The 20175-nt window shown below is 36.3% G+C and overlaps 1 protein-coding gene across 1 annotated transcript in view; it reads right to left on the bottom strand.

Moving 5' to 3' along the window:
- Positions 1-5391: 5391 nt before the first annotated feature.
- LOC109102023 (AF4/FMR2 family member 2-like) overlaps positions 5392-20175 on the bottom strand; it is a 135283-nt gene continuing 120499 nt past the window's right edge. The window contains exons 8-9 of the mRNA XM_042769840.1: positions 9918-9969; positions 5392-5641 (exon numbers count right to left, since the gene is read on the bottom strand). Coding sequence (XP_042625774.1) covers positions 5600-5641; positions 9918-9969 — 94 coding nt within the window. The 3' untranslated portion in view covers positions 5392-5599. The remainder of the gene's footprint in view (positions 5642-9917; positions 9970-20175) is intronic.

Below are 20175 nucleotides of genomic sequence, written 5' to 3'. Positions count from 1 at the left end.
GCACCCTTGATGAGCATAAGAGACTTCTTCCAGGGTTGGGTGAGAGGGGAGCGTGGCTTTTTTTTTTCTCTGTCTCCATCTGCCTCTCTTTTTCTGCCGGCCGGAGAAGCGCCTGATGTATTTGCTGCTTGGCTGCTCTCAGAGATTGCTATCAGCCAAGACTCGTCTGTGGAGGTAAACTCACTACGCATATTTTCCCCCTCCAACCTTCATAACATTTACTTTCAAGCCCTCTGATTTGGCGTCTGTATGCGCGTGTGAATTTTTAGAGCTCTAATAGTGTGCGATTTAAAAGTGTGAGCGTCCGCTTTGGCCTTTCTAGAGATGCGATACAAATGTAATTCAAGATGAACCAATCAATAGACGTGTAATATTGAAGCCAGGACCTCGGTTTGTAGACGTGTTTTCAATAATAATAGCGAAGCGCAAAGCCAATCACCATTTGCCTGCAATCGTACGTGGGAAATGAATGTTGATGTTTCTGGCACATTCGAAGCGTCCAGATGGTGTTTCGAGAAACGTTTAATGTCGCTCCACTGCAACACGACTTAATAATCAGTTTGACTGACATGATATCACTGTGCGAGCTACTGATTTAAAAACTAGTTGTCAGCTATGTATAACATGTACATTCTCACTTCATGCACCCTGTCAACACAACATTATGAGGAATGGCAGATGGTGTTTTACTGGAAGCAGCGCAAGTGTAACACTTTCCTTGGGATACTTTACTGTCTCTAAATCACTTCATGCAAAATATGGTTTGTTAAAATTTCGCATTATGTTAGAGCTGTGGCCAATGGTTAGCACAAATGCAACTACACAGGGTGGAGACAGAGGTTCGAACCAAGTCTGCACCGAGTCCTGGATGGTATGTGATGCTGTATACCAGGCGAAATATGTCAGCTGCTAATGATTTAGCTTTACTATTTATATTGCAGCAGATATATATGTGGGGTCATGAATGGGCAGGACTGCTGCATGATATTTACAGCTGACAATGAAACGTGCAAATACAGAGCGGGTCCCAAACTAGTCAGGATAAGGATGAATTTAATGAATAAGGGATGTTTTTCAAGTACATTGTGATTAAATGTAATTATTTCATCCAATTATTTCATCCAAGTGTGTTCCAATCCAAATTTACAGTCAGAACTATCTATTTTACAATCTATTGTACATGGATGCAAAATTTTGTCGTTAGGGTAATTTTATGTTAATTTTTGGATTAATTATTAATTATTTACAGGAACATCATTAAATCATTAATGCAATTAATCACCCACACCTACCTGTATAAAATGAAGAAATTAAAAAGTAAGAAGTATTTTGTTTTTATCAACTTATTAAATGTTATTAATTTTAGTATTCTTTTCATCTCAGCTCTGTCATAAAAATGTGGTGCTTATGGTGCAAGATGCTGAAAAACTCATTTAGATGTACCTACAAATGTTATTAACAACAAAGTTAACTAAAACAAACAAACAACTAATTAATACATACATCATTTATAATTTATTTATTTAACCAATAAATAAATAAATAAATAAATAAAAATGGTAATTGAAATAAAATTAAAATACAATATTTTAATGAAAAACCTAAACTTAAAAAAACAAACAAATGGAAACAATAAAAAATGTTGCAACTGCAGCTAACTGGATTTATTAATTAGCTAGTTTAACTAATTTATAATTTATTAAAACTAAAACTGAAATAAAACAAATAGAAATATAAAAAATGGGAAATGCACAAAATAAATACAATTACTAAAACTTCATAAAATCGAGAATAAAAATAAAAGCTTATTAAAATATTAATGAATACTATAATAATAATAATAATAATAATAATAATAATAATAATAATAATAATAATAATAATAAAATCAACAAAAAGATCCCACAAGAAAATAAAATAAAAATAATAACAATAATAATAATTATAAAAGTCATTGTGCTTCCACTATTTTCTTTAAATAGCAAAAATAGCAAATAGTTGGTGTCTTGTTGTTTGGAACCATACATAAGGAATCAGGCTTGATTTATGAGACTGGTTGACAGCCATCCTCATATGTCAATGGCAGGAGCAGTGTCTGATCCTCCTATACTGTCTCACACTGCTGCTGTGAGCCTCCTGTTCTCCAACGCTTTGACCTGCGAGGGGAGTGAGAGCTGTCCAAACAGACAGAAGGCATCGGGTGAACAGCGTGACGGTGTTGGAGAGGTCAGATCTCCAGCACAGAGGCTAACAACAGGCTTGGGCTCCAGGGGAAAACAAGACCTTTAGATAACTGTAGCCTTACAGAGACTCAAAACATGTGATAAGCTGTGGGAAGAAAGAGGATTGGGGTCGAGGAGGTGGAAAGAAAAGAGGGAGACTAAGTAGAGGAGACTGGAGGATTCTCTAAATGAAGGGTGAGGAAATAATTTTCTGGAATATGGGATTCTGATCAAAGTCTGTCTACAGCAGTAGACTAAACATCGGATAAACAGCGAGTCCAACCTCAAGTACAACGAAATACAAGTAACAAAGAAGCCAACACCTCGAGTGAGCCTCCTAAATCAAACTGACAGTTATTGAGCTGGGTTACTATTTTTAAAAGGCATTTTCATAGGCATTCCAGGCCAGTAAGTTTATCAAAGGCAAGGTGGTATTAAGTTGCACAGAGAATATTCTCTCCCAACACAGAGCCAAACGCCACAGTGATTCTGCACAACTCTTTGATGATAATTAATATATACATGTATATATATAATAAAAAAACTATTAAAAATGACAAAAACACATAAAGCAATTTCTAAAACTTAAATTAAAATAAAAACTGAAAACTTAAAAAAAAACTACATGCGTTTAAAAAAAAATCTTATTTAAAATATTGGTAAATAATACAATACATAAATAGTATTTTAAAAAGCTGTTTTGAAATAGTGTGCACCGTTGATCATGATATATTTGTGTGTAAATTAGGCTGATTTTGACTTCATGTTAATTTTACATTTTTAAAATGTTTTTAAAACATCAGTTCAAGAACGCGTCAGAACCAATCAGAGAGCAAGAAAAGCATGTCAACCAAGAGCCAATGCCAAATTACACAGCCATACAGGCATTTTTGTTGTCGCCTAAAACATTTTCAAGTATGTATCATGCCTTAAGTGTCATTTTAAAGCAGACTTGTGGTGTGTCACACACCACTTTTGATGCCATAACAATTGCAAGGTGTGACTGTCAGCAAGCGACTTCAATGGGAAAGACTCCTAGGCCTGAGAAAATAATTACACACACAGAATGGCCAGTAATTTTCACAGTCTGTCTGGCTTTTTAGCTTTGATTTGATGCACAGAGTGGCTGCTTCTGGATTAGCTCTTGCTTCCAGGCCTTCCCAGCTCGAGGGTTATAAGTACAGAATGTCAAGTAATTGTGAAAGCCAGGCAGGCAGTCACGCAGGCAGTTTGCTGTGCTATGGAGCCCAGGGCTGAACCGTAGGGGATGTTTTAATGGGCATATTTCATTGTTAGGAGTGTGGCTGCTGAAATTGGGCTAAACCTACATGAACATCACAGGCTCTGGCAGACATTTCACAAATGTATCAGTTCCATGATAATTAAAGTACAACAGGCTGTTCCAACTGCAGTATTATTCAAGCTATGCTTTGTGGACAAGACTTTAAGAAGTTATTAATATAAACACATTACTGTTCAAAAGTTTAGGGACGGTAAATGTTGTTGGATAAATGTTTATGCTTGCCAAATGTGCATTTATTTGAATAAAAATGCTGTAAAAACATTAATATTATGAAATATGATCAACATAATTACATTATTATTAACAATAAATTAACTGTTTTATATATGCATATATATTTTAAAATGTAATTTATTCCTCTGATGGCAAAATTTTCAGCTGCATTTTTATTTTTTTGGATTTTTACTTTCATAAAGCATTCTAACATGCTGAATTGCTGCTCAAGAAACATTTCATATTACAATCAATGTAAAAACAGTTGTTGTGTTTAATATTTTTGTGGAAACCGTCTGATGACCAGAAAATAATATATATATATATATATATATATATATATATATTTGAAATAGAAATCTTTATTAACTATATAAATATCTTTACTGTCACATTTGATTGATTTAATGCATCCTTGCTGAATTGAAGTATTTTAGAAATTGTACATTGAAATTGTACACTTGAACAATACTATACTTTCTAAATGTGTATACATAAAGCATACAACATAGCAACGCTCTAGAAATCACAGCAATCATAGCGAACACCACTCACATTTTTTTTCCAGAACATATAAAAAATATATGATTGATACTAATGAATAATAAATTTACCAATTTATTAAACTTTTTCAGAACTCCGTCCTGTTTATTTGGTACCACTGTTTAATAACAATAGACATAAAAGCATCAAAGAAATAAATACTGGCTGCTTCTACTTCCACTAGAATACACGTAGTCACATTTAAAACTTCCTGAACAAATCCTCTCAGTGCACTTAACCACTATTACTCTAACCATGCTAAACCACCACCCACAATCCCCCACTCCTCTCCTCTCACCTCACTAACTGCAGCTGGGACGCACCTCTGCCCCTCACTCAGAGCCTAGAGCCTTTGGCTCTCAACCCCACACCCACAAACGCTTCCAGCTCCTCCAGTCCCAGATTCCCACTGCGGGAACACGGCTGTAGGCCATGCTTTCTCTCTGTCTCTTTAATGAGGCCCCATTTGCACCTCCTGTTCCCAATCCCAAGCCATCAGGACCACCACTACAGATAAAATGCTGATGAAAATAAATCCACCGTGATGCTATGGAATCGTGTCCTTGACTAAAGATAGTGGACGGATGTGATCCCGGGAGAAGATGGGAATCAAAATAATTAAAACAGCACTGGGCTTTTGGATGCCAACATATAAACAGGCATGAGACATTATGAAAAAAGAAAGAGCCTTCACAAAGTATAATAAACATAAATAATTTGGCATACACTACCTGTCAAAAGTTCAAAATAATTGAAATAATTAGTTTTTTTTTCTGCTAAATATATATATTTTTTAGAAACTGTAATAAACTTTCATTAAAATAAATACTTTTATTCAGAAAGGATTCATTAAGTTGATCAAAAGTATTTATTTGATGACAATAAGAACCGTTATTATTATTATTATTAACATATTAGAATGATTTCTGAAGGATCATATATATATATATATATGTATATATATATTTAGAATGATTTCTGAAGGATTTTTAAATTGCAACAATATTTCAAACTATTTTTTTTCTCTATTTTTGATCAAATAAATGCATCTTTGAGCATAAGTATGAGACTTCTCTCAGAAACATAAAAAAAAAAAAAACGTAATTATTCCAAATGTTTGACCTGTAAAGTATTTCTGAGCATGGGAAAAGTTAGATTCTGTACTGAATGATGTAAGGTGTTATCCACATCAGCATCCACAGCACTTTATGCAAGCGATTACTTCCTGAGCTCCGTCTCTACAAATAACCTGCTGTTTACCCAGCAGCCACACCAGCAGCAGCACAGAATAAGAAATGAATTGGACTTGATTAGTCACTTACTTGAGAGGAGCACTCCTGGGCTTGGGCTTCTCAGCGGCCTGTGAATAAGACAACAGCCCATCAGATTAAAGGTCGAAACCATGCAGAGGAAGATAGAGACTGCAGAAAACATCCAAACACAGCAAGATAGGCAGATCACAATTTTTGAGTGTTTGCTGGTTTCCCCTTATGGACTCACTTGCTCTATGTTTATGTGAGAGTGGAACAGTTAAGCATGACCAGAAACAGTAGATCAGTGTTGCTTGAGGAAATCTATATTGATTTTCTGGGATGGGGATTCTATTCAGGCAGAGCATTTGTAAATTCCTGTGATTTCTTGAGTTCACAGCAGTGTTCAGTAATTCATGTTGCTCATAAGATTCTATAGTGTTTTCTAAGACAAATACAACCAGTTAACTATTATTACCCCTGACAACCCATATAGCATATATAGAGCATATATAGATGGATCTCATAAAAACATGAAGATAAACTTTAATAAAGGCTGTTTAGTACCAATTAGGATTGTAATGGATGTCAAAAATGTTTCCGTTTGAATATTTTTCACTATTCAATTTGGTCATTTTCATGTGAATTCAATCACTGTAAAAAGTGATACATTTCAAAGCTTTTTTAAAACAAAACAAAACACAAAACAAAACACAAAACAAACAAAACAAAACAAAACAAAACAAAACAAAACAAAACAAAAAAGGCTTCAGTGTAAGTTATTTATTATTTATTTATTTATTTTATTTATTATTTATTTAGTTATTTATTTATTAACTTGATATGACCCAGGAATGTTCTTGACAGGCTTTATGAGATTCATCTCTTTGTATCAATCAATTAATAAATACCATAGTACAGTGATGATATCAGACCATAAGAACTGGTATTTTAAATTAACATTCATGTATTAAGCTATTTACCTAGTGTTTTAAATTAACATTCATGTATTAAGCTATTTACCTAGTGTAAAAACAAAATATTATATTATATTATATTTATATATTATATATTATATTATATATATATATTATATTATATATATATTTGTTTATTTGTTTATTTATTTAGTCTTTTGCATGATTTGCTGTCAACAACGACGTTGCTAGGGAGCTAGTAGTGAGAATGCCCACTAACGACCTCATATATATATTTGTTAGTGAATTCTGTGATTTAAACTTGTTGAGCATGAAATATGTTGATGAATTAACATTCAGCAGATTACAGGTAAAATGGTCAGCAAAATTTAAGCATTGACTATGAATTACAATTTCATTTGACTTGGAAAAATTAAAGTATGTAATGCCTGTCAGAGAAATCCTAACACTAAGTGCCCTAGCCTAATATAAAAGCAATCTCTTCACTCAATGAGATTTATTTCCTGAGCTAATCTTCATGTTCCTCTATGACAGCACGCTGTTTATTTGTTTTTTTTTTTTTGTTTTTAGCTGTGAATTTTTCGGCTGTAGTAAATGCATCACAGAGTGCTTTACTGGCCCATAAGTGCCACTTTCAAAATCAGATCTCTCAAGGTAAATAGGGATATATTGAGATATCCAGCACTACAGATGAACACAGTGCCGGGTTACCGCTACCTGGGCAGCTGCAGAAGCAGAGACGCAGGTTTTGGGTTTAATACCGCGGCCATTAATCTGTGTACAGTCCATTTATCATTCAGGGAGGGAGCCAGTGATCTTCACAGTGTATTAGATGAAACAACTCAGATCATCTGTCACAGGCCCTCTTATTGCTGTTTCCCTCTCAGTGGGGAATTTGGGCTCATTCCAGGCTGTTCGCAGATGGATGTTGCTAGGCAACATGGTTGGGGGCCGTTGCTGCTGGCGGTGGTGTGTGTAGGTAAACCCACACGTGGCCTGGGACATACAAATGCTGGCATACACACAAGAACACGTGCTAGTGAACTCTTATGAATGTCAGGTCGCCTCCATCATGAGTGTAAGGAGTATTTGGGCATTTGCTTTAAGGGTATGTATGTGAGAACCAGGAGGAGGAGGGGTTTTTAGGGGGGCATGTGAGAGTGGGCATCACTATTGTGATTCGGATCACATTAGCTTTCCCAAAAAGCCAGTGTGACGGAATGGTTTAGCACAGCGCCTGTTGAATCAACACAGGGCCAAAGCCATTTTAAACATGATCAATGTGTGCTATGTCAGACCTTAACTGTTGAAATCAACACAGGACCAAAGCCATTTCAAACATGATCAATCTGTGCTAGTCAGACCTTAAAAATTCAAATCACAACCATAGCTTAAGACGTCCTCCCCATTATAAACGAGCCATTTATTTAATCAAGCTCTAAATACAGCTTGTTCTGGATCCATGGTAAGAAGTGATGTCACGGTGCGAAGTGACGTTCCAACCATTTGCATATGACAGCCTCCAGCACAAGACAACTACACTCATTTCGTATCGTTGTCGCGCCGCGTGCCTCACAAGTGTTCAGTCGACGGACAGCGATGGGTCTGTGTACAGGAAAATTACAATGCCACGCAGATGTGCTCAAACATATAAGGTTTTATCATTGCAAGAGCCATTGCTTCGAATGCATCACCAGCTACTAAACAGTTATGCTCAATCCGCAAATGTTCTGGCTGGGGGTGTTGATAATTGATCCATAGGCACTGTCGTTAGCCAATCATAACAGTGGGCGTTAACACTGAACTCTTAAAGGGGAAACAACCCCCAAAACAGACTGTTTGAATCAAAGGGATGAGAAACAGGGTGGGAAAATGTCATAATTCACTACATTTTGAAAGTTTTTAAAAAAAAAAAAAAACTATAGTAATACTATAATTGCACCTAGGGGACCATAATAATAAAATAAAAAAAACCATCTCATGACCCCTCTATTCAATTCACAACAGAAACAAGGATAAAAGCCATTTTACGGCAAAACAAGAACATCAGTGTAGTCTGAATGATCAAAAACAATGAAAAATCGTCAACTGTTCAGCTCTGTGTTATGCAGAAATCTGTTACAAATCTCAATATAAAACCATGTAAATGTCCACCCTATAAATTAATATTCTATCATCATTTACTCATTGGTAACCAAAACAATTTTGGATTCCATTGACTTGGGTTCCATTTTTTTTTTTTTTTTTTTTTTACAGGTTTGAATTACATTATAGTTAGTAAATGATGACAACGGTGAACTATAACCCAATTATTATTTCAATTTAGGTGAAAAACAGGCCATTTTTATGGTCAAATGTTATTTAATATAAATTTTTAATTTTGTTATATGTATAACATGTGTAGTAGTAGTATTTTGTGCTGTGGTATTTATTTTGTTTTATGGGTTTAGTATCTTCCATGCAGGGCTCGGTTCATTTGTGAGATAATCCTTTTTTTTTTTTTTTTTTTTCTAATCATTTGTGAGATAATCCTTTTGATTAAATGCTTCACTTGTTGGACCCAAACATCTCAAACCCCATTATCTAGTGATCCATAACAAATTATGTCTTTTTGTACAACCATTTACTACTATCCTTTTCAATTTGAAGGTTGAGAAAAGACATTTGATTATTAAAAAGTAAACTGTTATTAACAATCTTTGCTGTATTATATTCAAGTATTCAAGGACATTGTCGGAGAATGCATTATTATTGAGTTGTTCAAATGCTGTGACTTTAATCAACTTCTAATAGATGATCTTTGACATTTTTTTGTAATTTTTCAAAAAATCCAGTCATTTTCTTTATTATTTTCAAAATGAACAAGGCAGTGTGAAATCTCCATATTAAGAGAATATTGCTGGTTCAGTTCATCTTAATACATTGCCTTTGACATGCTCAGTTACCACAGAAAATATTGCTGACTTGTGTCTCATTTTGTAGAAAAAAGTCTATAGACAACTGCTGTATATTTCCCCCATATGCACATGCCACAAACCTTAAATTGTATTTAATCTGAAATATGCCTTTTAATTGGTGTAGTTAATATTGTAAAATGCCCTAAAACCTTATATATTATATTATATTATATTATATTATATTATATTATATTATATTATATTATATTATATTATATTATATTATTTAGTTTATTTGTTTATTTATTTAGTCCTTTGCCTCCAATATGCATTTAGTGGAAAGAAAAATGATTTGCTGTCAACAACGACGTTGCTAGGCGGCTAGTAGTAAGAATGCCCACTAACGACCTCATATACACATACACACGCAAATATATGGAAGCTCATTGTATTGATAATCCAGCGTTCGCTCAGGCTGAGACTGTGAATCAAGCTCAAACAACATTCTGTCAGACTGTCCAAAGCTTCATCTGTCTGACTGCATCAGTTACCTGTTCATTGTCCTCTTCATCACTGCTGATTTTCAGATCATCCTCAAGCATTCTGCAAAAATAACCACAACCGAGTTTTAATGACATAGCAATCAAATGTGGAGTATTTCTTCAAAGTAAATATTTTATATATATATACTGTATATATATATATATATATATATATATATATATATATATATATGGTGTGTGTGTGTGTGTGTGTGTGTGTGTGTGTGTGTGTGTTTTAGCGTTTATGTACACATATATTGTGTATATAATATGTGTGTGCTTTAGTTTTATTTACACATATATTAAAATATATATGAATACTAATTAATTAGCTGAATTGTTATGAAAAATTTGAATAATAATTTACATTATAAATATGATTTATAGATAGATAGATAGATAGATAGATAGAAAGCAAGCAGTGACATCATCCAGAGAGGTTGCTGAGCCACATGTCTGTATCAACACTCTTCCAAGGCCTGATTGCCAGCAGGACACACCACAGCCATGAAATAAAGACAAACAGACGAATGCTCCCCTAAAACTCAAACAATAAAAGCCCTTTATATAAGAACAAAATGTGTTTATGCTTTAGTTTTCTATGACCTAAGCTGTCGTGCAGGAGTGTAGATTGAGAAGGACTTTGAACAAAACTACCAGTCATTACCCTGGTAATATCTAACAGATGCTGAGAAAGACCTACAGAGGAAACCAGGTGTTAAAAGTGCACTGCTTCTAAAAGAGCAGTTCCTGCTAACAGACGATTTGCAGGTAGAGTTCATGTATACAGTATGTCTCTAGATCATACATTATATAGAACAATATCTAGTTCGTAGACATAAAGCACAGTGAAACGCTTAGAACAGCAAATAATAAATATGAACTTAATAATATATATATATATATATATATATATATATATATATATATATATATATATATATATATAAAACACACACACAACACACACACACACACACACACACACACACACACACACATATATATGATATGGCTTTAACAATGGCTACTATCAACTGTTTTTTTTTTTTTTTACCAACATTCTTCAAAATATCTTCACTTGTGTTTAAAAGAAGAAAGAAACACCTACAGGATTCGAACTACATGAGGGTGAGTAAAATAATAACAGGGATTTTATTTTTGGGTGAACTGTCCCTTTAAGATGGAAGGAGTGTGACTTCATCCTGGTAGCTCTAGGAATATGGGAACACCAGATGGGAAAAAAAGTTTCTAGTTTTTTTGCAAGAAGGTAAAAACCCAGTCACACGGTGAACTCCAGAACGTTCCAGTAGACTTCAGTGATGTTTAGGTGTGGTGGTTTTTGGTTAACACCAAAGCCATTTGACTTCACCCTGGTGTAATTCCAGTAATATGAGAACACCATGATGAAAAGCAAGATTTTTTATTCTTTCTTTGCAAAATGAGGGAGGTGGGGACTCCAGAACTTTCCATTAAGCTTCAATGATGTTTTGAACTTTCAAGTTATCTTTCATCACTACTGTATAAGTCTAGGCAAGACGATTATCAGATAAGTTGACTCACATGGGATGTCCATGCTCTAACATGTTGTTCTCAGACACTGTGTGTTGACGGCACCATCCTAATCTACAGTAAATCTGCCCAGATGTAGGAGGTAGATTAAAAGATAACCCATTATGTAATAAAATACTTATATTGCCTTGCCATTACTTTTCCCATCCACTGGTCCAGGGTTTATTCATATATATGGCTAGTAATTTATTGGTGGAGAAGGACTTAGGGCACAAGATAAACAGATATAATGGCTAAAGCCTCAAAAAGCTTTGACAGCAGCTTGAAAAAAAAACCCTCCAAAACTCTTCTACTGCACATGATGGACAAAGCCTGTTGCTAAACATGCTCCACTGTACAATAACAGATCCATGGAGTAGGTAAGGTGTTGTTCAGGATGTCTAAGTGCTTGAAACAGCATTCACGATCAGGTCATTGATTCTCTTGGCTTTGCCTGCATTGATTTTGCTGCCTCAGTACATGCTGTATAAAAGCACAGAAGTAGGTGGCTCTCGTTATAAAATTCACAACAAAGAGATCTCACTCAAATACCTTTAATTGCTTAAAACACCGCAGAAAGTTTTGAAATTTGTCTAAATGGCTAATGGCTTGCTTAGTTGGGGACGCTTAACTGATTGCACAGACACTATTGGAAGAGAGCTGAACTGGATGACATCACTGAATCATCAATGAACTGACTTTAGCTGGAAATATGACTCTGTTATCGTCTTCTTGCATTATTGACAATCTGTTTTCCTGTTTAACACTGTAAAGCTGCTTTGACACAACCAGTATTGTATAAGGCACTATACAAATAAAGGTGACTTGACTTGACTAAATGAACAGCTGGTTATTAAAGTGAAACCAAGGCCAAGAAAAACAAGTATCCAGAGACAACCTCTAAACTTTAGAACTGTTAGCACATGTAAAAAAAAAAAAAAAACCTGGTGTGCTTTTTCTCAGTGTCACCACTCATTACTGTACAGCTTCAATGGGTTTAAAGGACCCAAAATGCTATGAAACAAATTTATTCCAGAATTCTGGTGTACATTTCCGCCAAGTACTTAATTCTCCATGTTTCTGATGTTCCTCAAAAAAGTTCATACTATGAGTTTAGGATAAAATTTAAAACCAACTAAAAACACATTTGAGCAACATATCAGACTCACAGTGACCTTAAAACATTGTGTTAAGCTGACACATGATAAATAGTTATCTAAAAGACAGTGCCCCATTTAAAAGAAGACTAAGAAAACTAAATCCACAAGCACTGGAAGCAGGTGATTAAAACTCTTAAGGTGTAATTTCAGACCAAGGTCAGATTGGTGTATCTTTGTCACCTTCCTGGCTTCAATGATATTCAGGCAGAGCGGATAGATGTTTTGGAGGACAGAGCAGACATTCTGTAGAGAGTGGGTCATGTAGTTTGCAGTAGCAGACTTGTGCCACATCACTGCTGGGCTTTGGACTCTGGGGTCTTATGGGTCGGCTTTAGGCTGTATGCCAGCTATGCTCCTAATTGTGAGAGTGGAACACTAGCTGGTCATTACTAAAATTTGGCATGTTGCGCAGAGGGATCCTGCAAATTGTGAGGCACCTGCTACTTGTCTCTATAGCTGCCTGCCAGCTACCTGGATGATTAATGTGAAATTCCAGGGAGATTCATGTACATTGACAGAAATGCCAATTATGATCACAAAAACCTTGTAGCGATTTCCAGTTCAATTCCAACTTTGTGTAAAGCACATTAAACAATATATATATATATATATATATATATATATATATATATATATATATATATATATATTATATATATATATATATAAACCTTAAAGGTGGGATAAGTGATTTCTGGCAGCCAATGTTGATATTTCAAACCACCAAAACAAACACCCCCCTACCCCAAAAGGGTCTCGCCCCAATTTTGATGCTCCACTCCACGCATACGTACACAACCCAGGCAACGATTATGGTGAAATCTGCTGTGCCAGCCAGCTGAGGGTATGATGTCATCAATAAGTGAAAGGAATGTGTGTTACTATGGTGATACAGGTTGAATGTGTTTTGGTAGTACTGTGTGTTTTAATGTAAGCCTTCTTTTGTTCCGCAGACGTTTTCCTCTTTTGTTTTTTTATCCACCATCTCTATCTTTCGGTCATTGCTCGGCTTGGCTAATGTCCATCCTGTGCACTGAGCGCTCTCTCATCCCCATCATGAGTAGACAAGCCCCTTACTGCTGATTGGCTACAAGTTTGTTTTGGTACTCGGCCGACTCAGTTTTCTAAAGCGTTTTTGAAAAAATACATACCCCACCTTTAAGGTCTAGATACCAGTAGTCTCGCGTAGCTGAAGGTCTGGAATCTACGGCAGGTTTCATTGGCCAAGGCCCACCCATGAGGCCATTTGAACGACATGTCAAACAACCAATCACAGTTCGTTTCTCTCATCACGTGGAAATGTCACAACAATAACAGACCGTAACAGTTTGTAAAACTCTGGACATATTTTAAAGATTCTATGCCGCGAAAAATCCAGCGTTTAGTTGATCCTGATAAGCGCTCGTCGTCACAGTTGTAAACACTAGGCTTTCTTCTTTCGTGAGGGGGTTTGGCGCCACGGTATCTTTGTTTCCAGGCAGAACGTTAAAGAACGCGACACACACGTCTCACAGAAATCCTGTATAATTCAACCAATCCGATGACGACCGACACTCCTCAAGAGTTTTTTTTTTTTTGCCATATGCATCAGACGTTTAGCCAACGGTCCGTGGGCGTGACGTCTGAGGCTGAGACTATGTTAAGAGTTTTTAACAATAATTTGAAAGTGTTAGTGTATAATATACCTGTGAGTAAAAATGTGGTTAAATTGGAAGTATTGTTCTTTTTCAGTTATTGCAGGCCGCACACAAGAAATTTCAAGGGTGCATTTGGTTTTAAGTCTGGTAAATTTGAAGCTGAGGTGAGTTCCTGACTGTTCTTCAGTTATTAAGTCCTAATATAATACCTAATATACTAGTATTAGAATAAAAGTATTTCTGAGAAATCAGCCCATGGCCAAATACAACAGTCACAAACATGTTTGCTAGCATTTTTACCTGACCCTTCTGCAATAACTCCAAGAGAATTAAGGATCTTGTGGGTAACTAAATTAACATAAATTATAAAGTCTTTCACTCAAATGTAGAGAAGACTGAGGTGTTTGAGGTTATCATCTTCCTGAAAGGACAGGGAATGATCAAGTTTTCACTATGCTGATCAGGGATGGTTAGTCCAAACCCTGGAGGGACACTTTCCTGCAGAGATTAGCTCCAATCCAAATTAAACACACCCAAACCTGCTAATCAAGATCTTCAAGATTACTAAAATCTTTCAGGCAAATCTGTTGTGAGCCAAATTCTGCAGGACACTGGCTCTCTAGAAGCAGGACTGGACACCCTAGATATTAATGGATCAGGATGCTTCTGAAATGGACAGTAATTGTCTTACTGGTTGTGAGTTGTTCAACTCTCCACAAATCACGGTTCTGCTTCATTCCAATATGGGTTGGACCAATATGGGTGAAATATAGACTCATCAGTCCACCAGACCTCACTCTTCAGACGTCTTTTGTGTTCACTCATGTAATTCTGCTTCTATGAAGCATGCTAAACAACTTTGCACAGCCAGTTGTGTTCTAGAGCTTCTTTTGTTTTGATTTTTGGAGTTCTTAAATGTATTTGTTTTTATTTTTGGTTTGACTGAAAATATTAGTTGTTGCAGTTGTTTTGTATTTTGTGTGGATTGGTTGAAGTTGTTTTTTGTTTTGTAAACATTGGCATACACTAGTTTTGCCCAGAATTGTTCCACAATTTGTCTGCATGAGTCGAAACTAATTGCTGAAAGTCAGAACCTGTTTGTAGTTCTTCCTCAAAATCCATCCAAAACAGTTTCAGGCAGAAGTGTACCTACACAAATCCATGCCCTGACCTTCTTCTTGACACCGTGACATCATTCATCAGGACAGCTTGTCACTTAAATACAGTGTACTGATCCAGTTTTCCTGGTCCAGGCTTTGCCATTTCACTGAGTCACACACCTTTATAATAACCCCTCACTCCCCCCGATTCTGCACACCCTCCACCCTCCCCAAAACTACTATTATTAGATGTGTCTCTGGTTATTTTATTTATTTATTTTGTAGGTGCCAAATTGCCATTTAAGAGTGTCCCTCTGGGTTCTCTCTTCTTGTTGTTATTTGATGGTGACAGCCTCCTTTGTTAAAAAGAGCTTTCCCTTAGCCCACTTAGCTTAGCGCTTTGACAGCTCCACAATAGAAGCCTTTTCTCCGGCGAGCTGCCAGGCGACCAGATGTGGGGGAGGAGGGGAAGCACTCTGGAGAGGAATCTTGTGTGCTGGTAACGACAGGGTGGGCGACTGTCACCCTCGTTCTCCATGTCAACATTGGCGCGGTTGAATTAATATTTCGAGGTGAACAGGGAGCGGGGTTCGTATCTAGCAGAGCTAAGAGCATATATGTATGAATATTGCTAACAGAGGGCAATAAATGTAAGTTTATGACAGGGTTTTATATTGAGTTTGAGGGCAGTATAGTTCTTAATAGAACAATAAACAAAATTTCTCCCCTTACACGAACAATGACCCCTATCTGTTAGCTTTACGGTGCGACACCTTGTTTAAAGTGAGAAACTGCTAATTCACTGAGGGTGAAGCACAAAAAGGGGGATTTCTTCTTGACATTCACACATGCTCCAGCATAAATGATTTTCCTTACAAGGCCTGATAGAAAACGTTTCCATCACTTCCTGGGGGTCCCTGAGGAACCCGCTCCTGGTTAAGTTGTTACTGTAGCCCCTTCGATAATGAATCCAGGCCTTATTAAAAAATAAATAAAAAATCCACACAGAGTCACCGCTTCAATCACAGGCAAGTACATGAAAATGCACTTGGACTTGCGCGGCAGTAAATAAACACATTGTGTTTTTTTCTGGGAAGATGAGAGCACGCCGGCACTGCCCTGAGACTCAGCAGCGTTCCAGTTCTGTCAACACCACGCACGTCTCGAAAGCAATTCAAGAGAGAAGGTCCCAAACGCTGCTACTGCTACCCAACTGCCACATACATCCACGTCAGGCCTCAATTACAAAAAGTACTATGGTAATACCATTGTTTACAAAGGCATCCAGATAAAATCATGGTTGATAACACCAAAAGTAGAACCACAGTATTTTTTGTAGTACCTATTATGTAAGTTCAATGCTATGAATAGCTAGTCATTTTGTACCATAGTAAACAACTAGTACCATGGTTTTCAGTGGACTGACATAGCACTTTTTGTAAAGGCTGTTTATGGGGAAATTCCAATAAAATGTCTATGTAAATATGATTTTAGCGTTTTGCAAAGATCCAAGATGCCAATCCTCATCCTCCAAACCTGTAATCCCCCAAACAAACTGTCAACTCAATGTCAATAAACCTAAATAACTGACAGAGAGAGAATGTGTCTGATTGGCTTAAAAAGTACAGGCCACGCCCCCAACTATTTTTGCCATTTACACAACTTTTTTTAGATTTCTCAAGACACCTATTTAAATGATATCTGTCAGGTAGTATGTATTCCAATTCCATATTTATTTATTTATTTTTTCTTTTGGCCTTTTTCTAAACCTGCACCCAAAGTAAAAGTATTGTATGATATAATAAAAATAATAATTACTAAACAGATGACTCAGAATTAATTACAGGTATTACTGCCATCTTGGCTGCTGAGATTAAACAGAAAATAAATAAATAAATAAATAAATAAATAACAGTTGGCGGGTGGAAAAGCACACATAGCATTAGGAAGTGCAAAGGCAACACCCCTCTCCTCCCGTTCTCCACCCTAGGAAAACTTTGATTAAGGAGCCCCTGATGGACGAGTGCTCCAGAGGGCTGATTCCACCTCCAGCCTGTCCCATTCATCCTCACACAACCTCCCCTGTTCTGTCTCGCTCTGTCCAGCGGGTTATTTACCTTGGCCCGGAGCCACTTCCTACTCAGATTCAGAGCTGACCGGAGTGTCACATCAAGTCTGTGTTAATGTTTGTGATGAAAAAGCACCTCCCTCCACCTCATGTCTGGGTTCCCTCTCTTTTCTCCTCAAGAGCAGGGATTCTGTTGTCTGTGTTTATCTTCACTGCTGAGGGAATGCCACTCTTTCAGAAGTGCTCTCTAAAAGGGATGAAAGAAGCTCCTTGCATGCCGTGAATTCAAATGTATGCTTGGACATGAAGACATCAGGAGGACTTTATACGGAGGGAAAATGCTTACAATTCTTTGTTCAAACTTGTTAACTATGTCACATCAATAATAATAGATATCTTTTCTTAAGTAACACTGTGTGGCCGTCCCAGAGGAACACTGCATTGCTCAAAGGTAGTTCTTCCACAGTTCACTTAGATTGACTGTTTTAATTATTAATTTTCAATTAGCTCTGAAGGGTCTCCTTATTTATGTTTTATTTAAATTTTGACTATATGACAGATGTTTGTGAAATAAACAGACATAAATCTGAAAATCAAAAAAAATCAATATCAACAAATGAGATGTGGTACATTTAGGTTTTGTTAATGTTTTTGAAAGAAGCCTCTTATACTCACCATGGCTGGATTTATTTGATTTAAAAATACAGTAAAACAGCAATAATGTGAAATATAATTACAACTGAAAATAATTTAATATTTTAATATATTTTAAAATGTAATTTATTCCTGACGCAATCATCATTACTCCAGTCTTAAGCATCACATGATCCTTCAGAAATCAATCTAATTTGCTTATTTACTGTACAAGAAATATGTCTTATCATCAATGTTGAAAACAGTTGTGCTGCCTCGTTTTTTTATGGAAACCGTGATAAAGTTTTGTATCAGGATTCTTGGATAAATAGAAAGTTTAAAAGAACAGCATTTGTTATAAATTATTGATTATAGATTATTGACTTTATTGCCAAAGTTGGTCAATTTAATACACATTTGCTCAATAAAAGTACAGTTACTGACCACAAAAATTTGAACCGTAGTGTATTATTGAGATCTTCCTTGTGATTTTCTCTCTTATGAAATGGTTTAAAATTAGTTCATCCTCTTCATTGTCTGTGAATGTTTGCCACAATGCTGTTTGAACTCTTAATGCAGATCTGGATGTTTGCGAAGGCTGTCTGACGAACCTCTGACTTTATGGCTGCAGCAGTTCAGAGCATCTTAGCATCATTAGAAACCAAAGTTGAAGACCATCTGCACTCATTTCCATCACGAAGAGAGCACTTACTGCTCTCCTCTGCCCTTCTTTCTGATGACTAATTAAGCCTAATCAATTACAGTTTGATGACTCCCTGAGTTGACTTCATGTGAGATGAATGCTGTATAATGTGCCTGTTTAATGAAGGAGTAATCAGACAGGCTTTTGTGTACTGTATGACAATCAGCTGAATGAAAACTATTTCTAAATACAGATATAAAATCTCACTGCACGGTCTCTGGCTTTGAAATGGCATTAATACATTGACAGCATACATCCTCGTCCACAGATGGACGCTGTTGGTTAGGTTAAAAACGCATAAATACTCAGTACATATCAAACGATCTGTAATATCATGCAAGGCAGTAGTGACCACATAATAAAAACAGTTACTCACACTTGTGTGGTGTGACATGACTGTCGGATTCAATATAGTCGGCACAACATCGTCTTTTAGTTTCAATCTTTCTAAAAATCCTGGTGGGCGTGGCTAAACAGGCAGTGATGTAGAAGCAGGCATTGATCTTCTTCTGTGGGGGCGGAGTCTAGCCACACTATTACATCATAAAGTGGAAAATTCTAGACTAATGAGACTGAGTTTTGAGTTCTGAATCTTGCAGGATGTTTTTATAGTACAATGACCTCTTATATGTTAAACATTCTTTAAAATATTGTGTGTGTGTGTGTGTGTGTGTGTGTGTGTGGGTGTGTGTGTGTAGTATATCAGGTGAATTTTATATTTATATATCAGTGTATCAGTGAATGTAAGTGCAGGAGATTTCTGGCTCAATGCATGGGAGAAAAATCAATTTGAGAAAACGCAAACTCTTTAAAGGCATGTATTGTAATTTAAATCTACAGAGAAAATAGATAAAATGCAATAAAATAAATACTTGGATTTTGCATGTTTTCTCTCCACTAGTCTGAAAGAAGTCAAATTATAAAAGCGAAATAGCCTAAAATCTCTAAATTGACCAGTCTATGAAAAAATAAAATAAAAAAAACATTGGCTTTGTCTGTGGTGTGTTGCTTTAAGGGAATGTGCTGGTCAAAATAAAACACATAGATACTCATAAATTTAATATTCCATAGTGGTACATAACACCATAATAATATCCTCAAGCAGAACATGTGAGCAGAGCGACATCCCTGAGAATATCTAATCTACAAGTAGAGGCTATCCTTGGCTTGCGGCCTTGTCTTTGTTTGACACTAGCCCATATTCTCTGGTGTGCTCTCACAGATGGTGGGAAAAGCGCCAGTTGAGTGTGACTAATATCAGGCTCCAAGTAAATTACACCACTGATCACCGGCACTCGCAAGGAGGTTACAAAATGGCCGATCTGCCGAGGAAAAGTGCCGTTTTACGACCCCTCACCACGGTAAACTTCAAATTAAAGCCTCTGTACTATCCACCTAATGGATGATTGTGGCTC

The sequence above is a fragment of the Cyprinus carpio genome, chromosome A14 (assembly GCF_018340385.1).
Source record: "Cyprinus carpio isolate SPL01 chromosome A14, ASM1834038v1, whole genome shotgun sequence".
Classification (NCBI taxonomy): domain Eukaryota; kingdom Metazoa; phylum Chordata; class Actinopteri; order Cypriniformes; family Cyprinidae; genus Cyprinus; species Cyprinus carpio.
This window is presented reverse-complemented; position numbering and strand designations above follow the sequence as displayed.